The 12,211-nt window shown below is 42.2% G+C and overlaps 1 protein-coding gene across 1 annotated transcript in view; it reads right to left on the bottom strand.

Moving 5' to 3' along the window:
- b3glcta (beta 3-glucosyltransferase a) overlaps positions 1-8,675 on the bottom strand; it is a 154,050-nt gene extending 145,375 nt beyond the window's left edge. The window contains exons 1-3 of the mRNA XM_078222853.1: positions 8,562-8,675; positions 4,091-4,146; positions 965-1,004 (exon numbers count right to left, since the gene is read on the bottom strand). Coding sequence (XP_078078979.1) covers positions 965-1,004; positions 4,091-4,146; positions 8,562-8,619 — 154 coding nt within the window. The 5' untranslated portion in view covers positions 8,620-8,675. The remainder of the gene's footprint in view (positions 1-964; positions 1,005-4,090; positions 4,147-8,561) is intronic.
- Between the last annotated feature and the right edge of the window lie 3,536 nt (positions 8,676-12,211).

Raw genomic sequence — 12,211 nt, 5'->3', positions numbered from 1 at the left:
GCTTGACCTTCTAACTAGTCCGCCTTAGTAGCCAACATGCAATCCTAAGTGTTCAACTCATGATGGGACTTAAGTCCACAACTTTCAGACACAAAAGCTGAGTAACACCAATTGATGTGGAGATGCCAGCGTTGGACTGGGGTAAACACAGTAAGAAGTTTAACAACACCAGGTTAAAGTCCAACAGGTTTATTTGTAAACTGTAATCCCCACATCTTGAAGCTGTGGGAATTACAGCTTACAAATAAACCTGTTGGACTTTAACCTGGTGTTGTTAAACTTCTTACTGTGTTAACACCAATTGAGCCAGGCTGTCATAGGTATTCTGTATTTTACAATTACATGAAAAAGTGGTTACATTTTTGTATAGATCAATAATAAAGTAAAACCATTTGACAAAAAGTAGAAGAGAAACACTTTTAAAACAATAAATAAATAGAATGTGGTAATACATAGCTGGGACAATACAGTGCAATCCCACAGAGATTACACATGTTTTATGATGAAATTGGGTGCATGCCATATTATTTTTGCTACCTTCAAGTTTTGGCATAAAGAGGATGGGCTCGGAAGAGAAAGTGCCAGGGGAGTAGCAGGACAGGCAAGATGTGATCCTCACATTAGAACAGGATTTTCATTATTCAACACGACAGCATTCACATTTGGCAAATAATCCTCTGCTATTTTAGCTACCTTTACATAATCCCTCCACTACATATTATTCAGTGCCTTTTATTTCTGCTTTTCTCAAACACCATGTTCATTTTCCACTGCCTTGTCACTACACTGTCACCACAGTTGGCCATTTGTGCAAGTATTCATGGAACCACAGGCTAAATGAATGCCTTCTGAACAGGAGAGAAAACTGGGTCGTGGAAAGAAAAAAAAAATCAGGAGGTTGATATTAAATTTCATGAAAAACTACTGCCGAGAAAATTGAAGTCTCCATTGGAGAATAACTTACCTATTGGTGTTTCCTGTGGTTCATTGCCATTCGATGAAATCTGCAGAAATAGATTTTTTTGTACAAATATTGAGAGCAACACAAGTGCACATATATTATACAGGAATTCTAAACAGCACATCCTTTCCCATTTAAATTAGTGTTGCATGCAGTGAAAAGGTGCGAAGAATTGTTATCTTTCCCCAAAATTGCTTCTCTGATTTATACTGTATGACAAATTATACAGAATTCCCAACAAGGACTTTAGCTGCAGAGACTTAAAGTAGCACCCTGCATACCACAACTTTTCACATCATCTTTCCACCTTCTCTAAGGAAGACTGACAATATTAGTGACAAATTTGAAGGCTGTTTATGTGTTGTGTCCTGTTCCCTGAGATGCTAATAATGCAGCATATGCCATTTATTGTTAATTCTTAAGAGGCACTACATGGCCTTCCCGTTTGTCTGGATTAGATTCAAATATGAAAGAGAACTGGCTTTAATACAAAACAAAATGTAAACGTCCTTAGATCTATTCTGCATTTTAAACAAATAGAACATCATTAAATCAAAAACAGAAAATGCTGGAAAATCACAGCAGGTCTGACAACATCTGTGGAGAGAGAATAGAGCCAATGTTTTGAGTCTGGATGACCGTTCATCAGAGCTAAAGACAAAGTAAATAGTTCCAGAGCATGAACTCTCTCCTCCACCTTCACTCCATTTCCATTTGTTTCATTTTTTTAAATTTATTTTTATATTATTAATCCATTACTTTATATTCCAGTCTATATTTTAAATTTTAATTTCTTCTATCGTTCCATTTGTCCACTTTTAAATCTCGCTTTCCATCTTGTTCCCCCATCCTCCCGCCGCCCACCTCACTAGGGCCATCTGCTACATTCCTCAGGTCGAACTTTCAGATCATAGAATCCCTATAGTGTAGAAGGAAGCCATTTGGCCCATTGAGTTTGCACCGACCACAATCTCACCCAGCCCCCATCCCCGTATATACATATCCCACGTATTTACCCTGCTAGTCCCCCTTTTACACTGCGTGCCTTTGATCTATCATTTGCACATTCCGATCTCTTAATGGACACTGTTCACACCATTCTGGTCTTTATCACACTATTTACATTCTCTTTGTCCTTTTGTCTATGACACCTTCATCAACTGCACAACTCCACCCTTCTCACTCTTACAGTATAAATCCCATCCTATTTTCTTTGTCTTTAGCTCTGACGGAGGGTCATCCAGACTCGAAACGTTGGCTCTATTCTCTCTCCACAGATGCTGTCAGACCTGCTGAGATTTTCCAGCATTTTCTGTTTTTGTTTCAGATTCCAGCATCCGCAGTATTTTGCTTTTATGCGAGCATCTTTAAATATTTGGCCTGTTATTTTCACAAGTATGGACACAGCTTTTATAATATGTCATTCATTACAGAATTTCAAACAAATAGAAAGATTGTCAAACGATCAAGTGCGACACAGTAGACCTAATGGCAGAATGTAAAAAAGTTCCAAAAATAATATTTTTTTCATTTAACTTGACTGTAGATAACTGTCAAAGTAAAACAAAAATGATCTTAGCAAATGTCATAAAAAATGTTCATCCACGGTTTTGATTGTACTGAAGGCAGAATTACAAATCAAGAACTAAGCAAATCACATATCAGCAATTAAGAATCTGGCTTTTCAATGGATGTATGGCTCCAGAACTAGGGGCGGGGGGCGATTCTCCCATAGCGACCCGCAAATTTTCTGGTCAGGGGGCACAGGGACACAGCCTGTGTCCCCTGGCACTGCCCAGGGGGCAAAGTGCCCATGCACAGGGGGCATCTTGGCACTGCCCATCAGGCAGTGCCAAGGGGGTGGGGCCTATTATGGGCGGTGCCTGGAGGGTGATCGGTGGGAGTGGGCGGTCCCAATGCCACTCTGCATGGGGATCGGTCTGGGCTGGAGGCAGGCCAGCGATTGGGGTGGGCTGGGGGGTTGGTGATCTACCGGGGAAGGGGGGGTGGGGAGCCTGCCTCCCGGGGCAGGGGAGGTCTGCCAGGGGATTCTGCCTCCTGGGGGGGATCAGCTGGGGGGGGGGGGGGGTCTGCCGGGGTGACAGGAGTGGGGGGATCGCCACTGCTGGGTGCGGGGGGGCTAGACATCGGGGCGCTCCGGGACGCAAAGGGGGGTCGGGGCTGGCCCAGGAATTGTCGTGGGGGCCGCAATCGGGCCGTGGGGGAGGCTGGAGGGGCAGCATTGTGGGGAAACTGACAGATCGGGGCCACTGCGCATGCGCAGAGTTCCGGAACTCTCAGCCTCTGGCGTGATAGTGCCCCCCGCTCCCCGCAGTTTTTAATGATATTCACGAATCTGCATTGCACAGAGTGGGGAGATTCAGGTCTGAAGTTGCACTGAAAAAACAGTCGTGATCTAGACCAGTTTTCCCGCCAATTCAGCACTTTTGGGAGAATCGCCCCCTAGATATACTTTTCGAATCAACCAACCGACTGCCGTAGATTATTGATCATTTATGCCCCAGAAGAGAAAAATTTCAGCATTCACCATATGACATTTAGCAGAAGTGGTATTTTACTTATAATCTTTCTGAATATCAACCAACTTGGTACAAAAATTATTTAATAAGAAAAAATGGCTACTGGCAAGTACCTATCAAGCGAGGATTTTGAAACAGCCACAACAATATTGTGCAAATATACACAGAAAGCAATCTTTCTTGAGATACAGCTGTTTTCACAACTACTTAGAACATAATGCTCCAAGGATAGATTTCATGAAAGCTCTTTACCCTTTTCAACAACAAAACAAGAATAAGGCTCAAATTACTCCAGATAGCAACTCTGCAATTCTAGTTGAAGGTATTAGAAATGGTTGAAATTTCAGTGCTTTCAGAGGTGACGATAAACAAAAGAAATTGCAGTACCATTCTTTTCCAACACAAAAGGTGAAAGTTTACAATTAGGAAGAATGAAAGTTATACCAACTTAAGTAAGCCAAACATTCACTATTATTTAGTTAAGGGTAAATTTATTATTGATTATAAATATTGCCATGTTTTAACTATATCGATTCTTTATTACTATTGTACAAATAGAAATCTATATGGGCATGAAATGAGGTTTTACCTGTGATGATGTGTCATGTTCCTTTGCAGCTCCTGAAGCAATGTTAAAACCCAATACTAGAGCAACAAAAATAGAGTTATTAGGGTAGAAAATGTAGTCTCCGTGCTTACAAAAATAAATACAGCGCATGATTAGATTTACGAGCAAAATGGTGCTATACACTGCCCATCAATCCAAAAACATTAACCGTTTCTTAGAAGCTCTAGACTGAAGGTAAGACAAAATTCAGTTCAAGAAAAGCAATGAAGATTTAATATCTGTAACCAAGTGATCTTTTTGGATTGAAATCCACAAAAACTTTATATTTTATGCTCTTTATATTTTATTTCAATACAAAAGCCTAGGGTTATGCAACTTCATTTAGATAAGTTTTCAAATAGTCCACTTGCACTAGTAGACAGCTGTGAAATCAACCAACTGTACAGAAAATGTTCATAGCGTGAAACATATTATTAAGCATTCCGTCTGCCCCTGCCCATTTCATTAAAGCATGGAAGAAAAGGCACAAAATATGTGATCGCTTCACTACCTGCTGTGCAGATAGAGATTTTCACTGAATTCAGTAACAATAACATTTCTCTCCGAGGAAACTCCCCTTGCAGTTCTAGGTGACTTCATTCCAGGACATCCTAGTACTGCTTTGGTACGGCAGCTAATATATGTCTTGCTTACAAGAAGAGCTAACAGACCGCTATAACGATATAACTATTAAGTTGTAGCAATCCATATGTGCATTATTATTAGTTCTTAAACATTAAATATAAAGTCATGTGTTAGGATAATTATTATATAGTAAACATTAAATATAAAGTCATGTGTTAGGATAATTATTATATAGTACACATAAACTTGCACTACCTGATCAGCAAACTCTTACAGAAATAGATCTCCAAAACTAGTCAGCCTGATACTCAAATAAGAGGCCAAAATTCCTTCAGACACATTTTTTTAAAGATTCCACATATTCCAAATAAGACTGTTCGCAAAAAAATGTCTTAAAACTGTGCTGAAGTTACATGGTTAGCTATGTTCTTTTTTTTAAATTTTAGTTCCAACTCATCCCTCAAATCATGCCTATTTAGTTCTGGCACTTAGTAATCCCGATTCAACTCTCAGATATGTTGTCTTCAACTGTGATTACTGATGCGCGACAATAAGCACGTGGAACCAAGGCTTCGGTATTGAAGGTTTTAATAGAGTAACAATGGAACTACTAACACGAATACACCAGTTCAGACTGAAGGGGTCCTGCCGGAGCAGGGGGTCTTATACCTCGCCACCGGAGGCGGGACCCCACTGGAATGTGCCATGATAACTCTTATAACAGGTAAACACCCTAACCCAACAACATTGTACAACCCCCACAGTAACAACACCCTAGCCCAACAGTAACATAGTAACAACCCCCAGTGGTGAACCAACGATGGTCACCACAATTACTAATTAATCCACGTTTAGATTTGTCCTGAAAATGTGTTCCAGCGCACAGACATATCATGGAGGTGGAAGTGGGTGATCTGTCTCCACTCTTGCCTCAGCCTATCTGCTATCAAAACCCTCACACATGCTTTTGTTAACTCCAGACTCAGCTATTCCAATAAAAACAAAATACTGCGCATGCCGGAAATTCAAAATAAAACAGAAAGTGCTGGGAATACTCAACATGTCTGGTAGCATCTGTGGAGAGAGAAGCAAGTCCAGAATTTTCCAGATCCTGCATGAATGTTTGAATGGCTCGCTGCATCCACCACGATGGAGCTAGAAATTTCCAGTCAAAATTACCATTTTGGAGTTAAATATAACTTCTTCAGAGCTCCAGTTCTGAAGATGAGTCATATTCAATTTAAACCTTAAACTTGTTTTTCTCCAGCAGATGCCGTCAGACCCGCTGAGCTTTTCCAGCATTTTCTGTTTTTATTTCAATTATTCCAATGCTCTCTTTGGCAGGCTTCCCCTGTTCCATCCTCCATTAAATTAAGCTCATCCAAAACTCTGCTTCCCGTATTCTAATTCATACCAAATTCTGCTCACCCATCGCCTCTGTGTTCACTGATCTATATTGGCTCTTGGTCCACCAATGATTTTAAACTCTCACCTTCATTTTCAAACCCATACATGGTCTTACTATCTCCAGAATCTCCTCCTGTTTTGCAATCCACAAGTACATTGCATTCCTCCAATCTGGTCTCTTATGCAATCCTTACTTCCTCTGCCACACCACTGTGTTCAACCTTCTTGGTCGTAAGCTTTGGAATTCTTTCCAAATTCCTCTCCACCTATCTTTCCCCCTTTGAAAGGCTCCTTGAGAACTACCTCTGTTACCAAGCTTTTGGTCATCTATCTCAAAGTCTCCTTCTTTGGCTTGGCATCAATTTTTGTTAGATGACACTCCTGTGAACTCCTTGAGATGTTTAACTACATGAAGGTCAATATATGAATGCAAGTTATTGTCAAATCCTGATCATCTTTCAATAGAAAGTCTGCAGCCTAGCTGTTGATTTAGTTTCCCTCTATCTTGCAGCCAGCTCTGACTGATTGGAACAGTGCCTAATTTCAGTGTCTTGTTTAATTCTACAGTAAGAAGTCTCTCGACACTAGGTTAAATTGCAACAGGTTTATTTGGAATCGCAAGCTTTCAGAGCGCTGTTCCTTCATCAGTGAGAGATGAAGGAGCAACGCTCTGAAAACTCATGATTCCAAATAGACCTGTTGGACTTTAACCTGGTGTTGTCAGACTACTTACTATGCCCACCCCAGTCTAAAGCCGGCATCTCCACATCATGTCTACTATCGACACCACAAACTACTTGTTTAATTCTAAGCAGTGCTTCAAACCACACACAATATCCATCAAGTATTTCCTAAGTATGCGTTCAACTCCAACCATAACTCACTTCCAGCTAATGAAGCACTTCTAATCTTCAGGCTCTGCACCTTCAGTATATCTTATCTACCTCTCAAATTCCACCTACATAAGCCCCAGTGATATACTTGTAGGGCAAATCAGTTGGCAAAATTCACTGTGAATCCATGGTTTCTTGTGTTTCTGATTTCCCCTTAGTTCCACACCATCCATACGATTTCACCCTCTGCTCGTAACCCCTGTCTCTTCTCTACTCTCAAAAACAAGATTTTTTGTTTACTTCCATTGTGTCTTGAATTTTGCACTGTGGAACTTCTCAGTTTTTAGTTCATCATAGTTAGCACTGCTGCCTCACAGCACCAGGGACCCAGGTTCAATTCCCGGCTCGGGTCACTGGCTGTGTGGAGTTTGCACATTCTCCCTGTGTCTGCGTGGGTTTCTTCCAGGTGCCCCGGTTTCCTCCCACAGTCTGAAAGATGTGCTGGTTAGGTGCATTGACCCGAGCAGGCACCAGAGTGTAGCGACTAGGGGAATTTCACAGCAATTTCATTGCAGTGTTAATGTAAACCTTACTTGTGACAAATAAATAAACGTTAAAAATTTAATCAATGTGATTCATTGTATAACTAATTTGGTTTATGATTAGTTTATTTTTTATGACACTGGACAGGGATCTGAAGCAAAAAGACTGAGATTCAGACAAGGATTTTTTCAGGCTGTAGTTACGGTGTATTACCATTTTAAATCTGGTAGGGGCAGAGTGAGATTCACATGTGGTTAAAAAAGTCTCGGTTACATTCGGTGCTTGTTGGAAATGAGGAGTTTGTCACAAGTGCAGAACTCCCGGGAATCTTATTAAATGCTGGAGCAGTTTAGCCAGAAAAAAGATCTTTTAAAAAAATAATTACTTAAGCCAAGGAATATCAAATTATCTCAGATAATCAATGCATTCCACATAATTACTGAGTTTGAAATTACTGTTTAAAAAAAGTCAGATAAAAGACCAGAGTAAGTTTATTAAGTACCCAGATGGTGCCACTGATACAATTGCTAAAGCTTGAAATCCAATTTTTTTACAAGAGTGCATTTTTAATCGGCTTAACAAAAAAATGCTCGGAGCACTTCTCCTTTAATTGAACAACACAAAAGTTGGTGGCAAAAGCCCGCATGGTGGAAGTGTTTGTAATGCAGGGTATTGGAGCAGCATTGCACTGTGTACAGTCAGCACCCACTGAACATACAGTCGCTCCAACTCGAAGCGGCTATTTGCACCGCCTTGGCTCAGGCCCTGTCTTGGGAATGGGTGAGAAATGCACAAGCCTCCCCCCCGCCCCTCCACCCCACCCTCCCCATGCCACCCCTGCAAACTCCAGGTCTGCTCCTGGTTTCGGGCCCCGGCAGCTCCCGGCACATAGCGGCGCGGACAAAACGGGCTGGATGTTAACACTGCCGACCCGCTTAAAACTGCAGCTCCTTCTCTTGACTCCCTGAAACAACTACACAGCCATGCATTTCCCAGCCTCATCCGCTCTTACAAAGCAGAGGAGCCGCCAGAGGCTCTCCACTCTCCGCGCTTTGGCTTCATCAGCAGGAAGGGCACTCACTTACAGAGGAGAGCGATGAGCTGAGCCCGCACGGCCAGCGGCCGACAGCTGTCAGTCACCATCTCTTCGGGAGGCAGCAGCAGCAGCCAGCGAGCTGGGGCGAAGCGTCTGCAGGATTTCAGTAACCCGCCACAAACCAGGTCACAGCAAAGCTGAGGATAGGAGCGCCCTCCACAGTCCGGACCATCAAGCCTGCCTTTTCACAGTTATATATATATTCCCATATTAACCGTTAAATAAAACATATAAAGACCATTTCAGAGTCGTTTTGCTTCCCAAAAAAGGGTCAGGATGTGGAGATGCCGGCGTTGGACTGGAGTGGGCACAGTAAGAAGTCTCACAACACCAGGTTAAAGTCCAACCGTTTATTTGGGAGCAAAAAAAGGATGCACAAGAAGAAAAGGAACCAGTCTGAAAACTACTCTCCTGAATTATGTACATTTTAACTAACTTTTTTTAACTTTTATTAGTGTCACAAGTAGGCTTACATTAACACTGCAATGAAGTTACTGTGAAAATCCCCACACTCCGCCGCCTGTTCGTGTACACTGAGGGAGAATTTAGCATAGCCAATCCACCTAACCAGTGCATCTTTCGGACTGTGGGAGGAAACTGGAGCACCGGGAGGAAACCCACGCAGACATGGGGAGAACATGCAGACTCTGCACAGACAGTGACCCAAGCCAGGAATCGAACCTGGGTTGCTGGAGCTGTGAGACAGCAATGTTAACCACTGTGGCCCTTTGCACCACTTGGAGGAAGCACTGAGGGTGGCAGGGGTGCAGAATGTACTCTGAGTGTCCAACACCAAGAGTGGCTCGGTAGCATCACCTCAAACCAAGCTGGCCAGGTCATTCTGGACATGACTGCCAGGCTCAACAGTGAGGGAACCAACAAGAGGGGACCAATACTTGACCTCATCCTCACTAATATACCTACCACAGGTGCATCTGTCCATGATGTATTGGAAGAAGTGATTGATGCACAGTCTTGTGGAGATAAAGTCCCATCTTCACATTGAGGATACCATCCATTATGCTGTACAGCACTACCACTGTGCTAAATGGGACAGACTTCGAACAGATCGAGCAACTCAAGAGCGGACAAACATGAGACATTGTGGACCATCGACAGCAGAATTGTACTTAGCCACAATCTGTGACCTCAGGCCCTGCATATCCCCCACTCGCCCATTACAATTAAGCCGGGGATCAAATCTGGTTCAGTGAAGAGTGCAGAAGGGTATGCCAGGAGCTGCACCAGGCACACCTGGTGAAACAGGGCAGGACTTACTCAGTTAATGGTAGGGCATTGGGGAGAATTAAAGAACTAAGAGATCTAGGGGTACATGTTCATAGCCCCTTGAAAGTGGAGTCACAGGTGGGCAGAGTGGTGAAGAAGGCATTCGGCATGCTTGATTTCATTGGTCAGAACATTGAATACAGGAGTTGGAACGTCTTGTTGAAGTTGTACAAGACATTGGTAAGGCCACACTTGGAATACTGTGTACAGTTCTGGTCACTCGATGATAGAAAGGATATTATTAAACCAGAAAGAGTGCAGAAAAAATTTACTAGGATGCTACCAGGACTTGATGGTTTGAGTTATAAGGAGGGACTGGATAGACTGGGACTTTTTTCTCTGGAGCGTAGGAGGTTGAGGATAGATCAGCTAGATAGTCAATATCTTTTCCCAAAGGTAGGGGAGTCTAAAACTAGAGGGCATAGGTTTAAGGTGAGAGGGGAGAGATACAAAAGTGTCCAGAGGGGCAATTTTTTCACACAGAGGATGGTGAGTGTCTGGAACAAGCTGCCAGAGGTAGTAGTAGAGGTGGGTACAATTTTGTCTTTTAAAAAGCATTTAGACAGTTATATAGATAAGATGGGTCGAGAGGGATATGGGCCAAATGCGGACAATTGGGATTAGCTTATGGGTTAAAAAAAGGGCAGCATGGACAAGTTGGGCCGAAGGGCCTATTTCCATGCTGTAAACCTCTATGATTCTATGACCTAAAAATAACATGTCAACCTGGTGAAGCCAAAACAGAGGACACTTTGCATGCCAAAAGCAGAAGCAGCTATGTTGATAGTCAGAGTCAAGCAATTTCACAACTAATGGATCAAATCAATGTTCTGCCGTCCTGCCACATTCAGCAGTGAATGGTGGTAGACAAGCAAGCAACCAGTTGGAGGAGGCAACACCATAAATTTCCCCATCCTTAATGACGGGGAAGCTCAGAACATCAGTACAAAACAGAAGGTGGAAGCATTTGCAAAAACCCTCAGCTGGAAGTACCAAGTAAATGATCCAGCACAGCGTCACCCTGTGCTCCCCAGGATCACTAATGCCAGCCTTTATCCAATTTGATTCACTCCACATGATATCAAAAAAAGGCTAAAATCATTGGATACTGCAAAGACTATGGACGCTGAAAATGCCTCAGAACTAGGCGAACCCCCAGCCAATCTATTCCAATACAGCTATACCAAGTGCTGGAATAGTCTCAACATTAATTTTGTCAGAGTTTCATGATTTTTATGTGAACAGATTGAACACTCTATTTTTAATTTTAATGTATTCTTCAAGCAGCTGGTGTCAGATGTACGAATGCAACCAAAGTGGCTTGACCATCAGTTTTCTATGCTTTTGGAAAAGCATCCAGCTTCTATTTAGACAGAGTGGAGGTTATGGAATCAAGGGCACCAAGTGGTTTGATTTAAATTTTGCACGTGAAATAATGTGAGCTTATTCTAAGATTAAGCCCAACGATGGAGTCAGCATTAAAGATATTTTTTAATTACTTTTTAGTATGATCATTTATATCCACAATAATTTGCTGCTGTTGCTGTTATACATGCCTAGATTCAAGCTGACAGTGATACACTCCCTCAAAGATTGAACTCTGGAACCTGAATGGCATGTCACATGTTTAATGATGTAAAGAGGCAATTCCATTACCCTAGGTTCACTTTTCTAGGCAGTATCCTCATTGAGGTACAGTAGAATAGTTTACATTACTGGATTAGTAATCCACAGGCTTGGACTGATAATCTGAAGACATGAGTTCAAATTCCACTGCAACAGCTGGGGAATTTAAATTCAAGTAAACAAATTGGTAATAAAAAGCTTGCATCAGAAATGCTATCTATGAAACTATTGGATAAAACTTCGCTCATGTCCTTTACGGAAGGACATCTGCCATCCTTACCTGTTCTAGTTTATACACGACTCCCAACGCATAACAATATGGTTGATTTTAAATGCCCTTGCAAACCACTATGGTGTATTTAGGAAGGTAGCTGACCACTTGAAGGTAATTAGGGATGCACCATAAATGCTGGCCTCACCAGTGACACCCATGTCACATGAATAAATATGAAAATCAATCATGAAGATCCAATCATTTTACCACAATTTTTCTATGTCTTATTGTGTGTGGTGGCGTGTAGTGAACTTATTTCTTAGAGGAAATTGCCGAAAATCCTTACCCAAAAACAACGATCCCTTATAAGGGCTGTTTGGAAATTGATCCGCCGAAAGGGGCATGGCTATTCCCTGTGACCCATTTAAAGAACAAAGAACAATACAGCACAGGAACAGGCCCTTCGGCCCTCCAAGCCCGCGCCGCTCCCCGGTCCAGGATTGAATCCTGAA

This window comes from Mustelus asterias, chromosome 10, assembly GCF_964213995.1.
Source record: "Mustelus asterias chromosome 10, sMusAst1.hap1.1, whole genome shotgun sequence".
Taxonomy (NCBI): domain Eukaryota; kingdom Metazoa; phylum Chordata; class Chondrichthyes; order Carcharhiniformes; family Triakidae; genus Mustelus; species Mustelus asterias.
Note: the sequence above shows the minus strand (reverse complement) of the source record. Positions and strands in the feature narration are given on the sequence as shown.